Genomic DNA, 1,279 nt, shown 5'->3' on the forward strand with positions numbered 1-1,279 from the left:
TCATGCCCAGCTAATTTTTGTAGTTTTAGTAGAGATGGGGTTTCACTATGCTGGCCAAGCTGGTCTCGAACTCCTGAGCCCAAATGATCCACCCGCCTCAGCCTCCCAAAATGCTGGGATTACAGGCATAAGCCACCATACTGGTCAAAGTTAAACATTTTTATCTCCTAGCTCGTTAATACTAAAATGTAAACATGTTCTTAAGCGGTGTGCTACCTTTTGCCATAGTTGACGATTCTTTTCAAGACTGGGGTTATGTGTTCGTCAAAATCGATTTAGCATTGTGAACATGAGTGTAGATGCTGCAAAAGAGGCTTGGCATAGGCCATGCTCAATGAGTGCATCTCTTTTATTATCTATACAAGAACTGGACCTAACCTTAGTCCAATTTATCAACAGGGCAAAGTAAAATTACTTACAACTATGGAGGTCAAATCCTCACTTTCAAATCGTCCAATCGCCAGTTCCAGGGACTTACACACGGCTGCTGAGACACGCTGCGTGATCAGACGATTGAGGTCTATCGACCTGCCGAGGAGCTGGTGTACACAGGGAAGGACGGCAGGGAAAGAGTGGACATGAGCAGCTCAAAAACAACAAAAGCCTCCCCAGAGACCCTGGAGAAGCCGGTCTGTCAACAACACCCTTTACAACCATGTTCACGACCCGTTCAGGACCCATCTCCCCGCAGACACGGCAGCCTGTGTGTGTCTTTCTACAGGTGTTATGATGATAAATAAGAGAAAATTACTCCCTATTTCAACATACTAGGAACATATACTAAAGTGTCATACTTAAGTGTTGTTCTGACAACATAAAAATATGACAAAGCCCTGGTGAAAAATGTCCAAAAACGTGCATGGTGATTATCGGTGTACAGAGAGTAGAATTAAGTGCAATTTTGTTTTACAGTTTTCCACATTTTACTAGTTTTGTGTCTGCGATGTAACATCACTTTTAACTATTTTTCTTTTTTTAATGTTTGTGGGTACGCAGTAAGGGTACATATTTATGGGGTATATGACATGTTTTGATACAGGCATGCAATGTGTATCATTTTTTTAAAAGCTGTAAAAAATAAGCACTGTATATCTTTAAATTCTTTCTGCTGGCCAGGAGAAAGTTTTCTCTGATGCTCTGGGCTGATGAGTGCTTCTCACCATTCTTTTATTTATTTACTTTTATTTTTATTTTTGTTTTTTTTGAGATGGAGTCTCGCTCTGTCGCCCAGGCTGGAGGGCAGTGGTGCGATCTCGGCTCACTGCAAGCTCTGCCTCCC

General features: G+C 41.9%; 1 protein-coding gene across 1 annotated transcript in view; it reads right to left on the reverse strand.

Annotated features, from left to right (window-relative positions):
* Positions 1–1,279, reverse strand: part of CYFIP1 (cytoplasmic FMR1 interacting protein 1) — a 96,695-nt gene that overhangs the window by 41,443 nt on the left and 53,973 nt on the right. The window contains 1 exon segment of the mRNA XM_011942882.1: positions 420–586. Coding sequence (XP_011798272.1) covers positions 420–586 — 167 coding nt within the window.

This window comes from Colobus angolensis, unplaced genomic scaffold (genome assembly GCF_000951035.1).
Source record: "Colobus angolensis palliatus isolate OR3802 unplaced genomic scaffold, Cang.pa_1.0 Scaffold211, whole genome shotgun sequence".
Taxonomy (NCBI): domain Eukaryota; kingdom Metazoa; phylum Chordata; class Mammalia; order Primates; family Cercopithecidae; genus Colobus; species Colobus angolensis.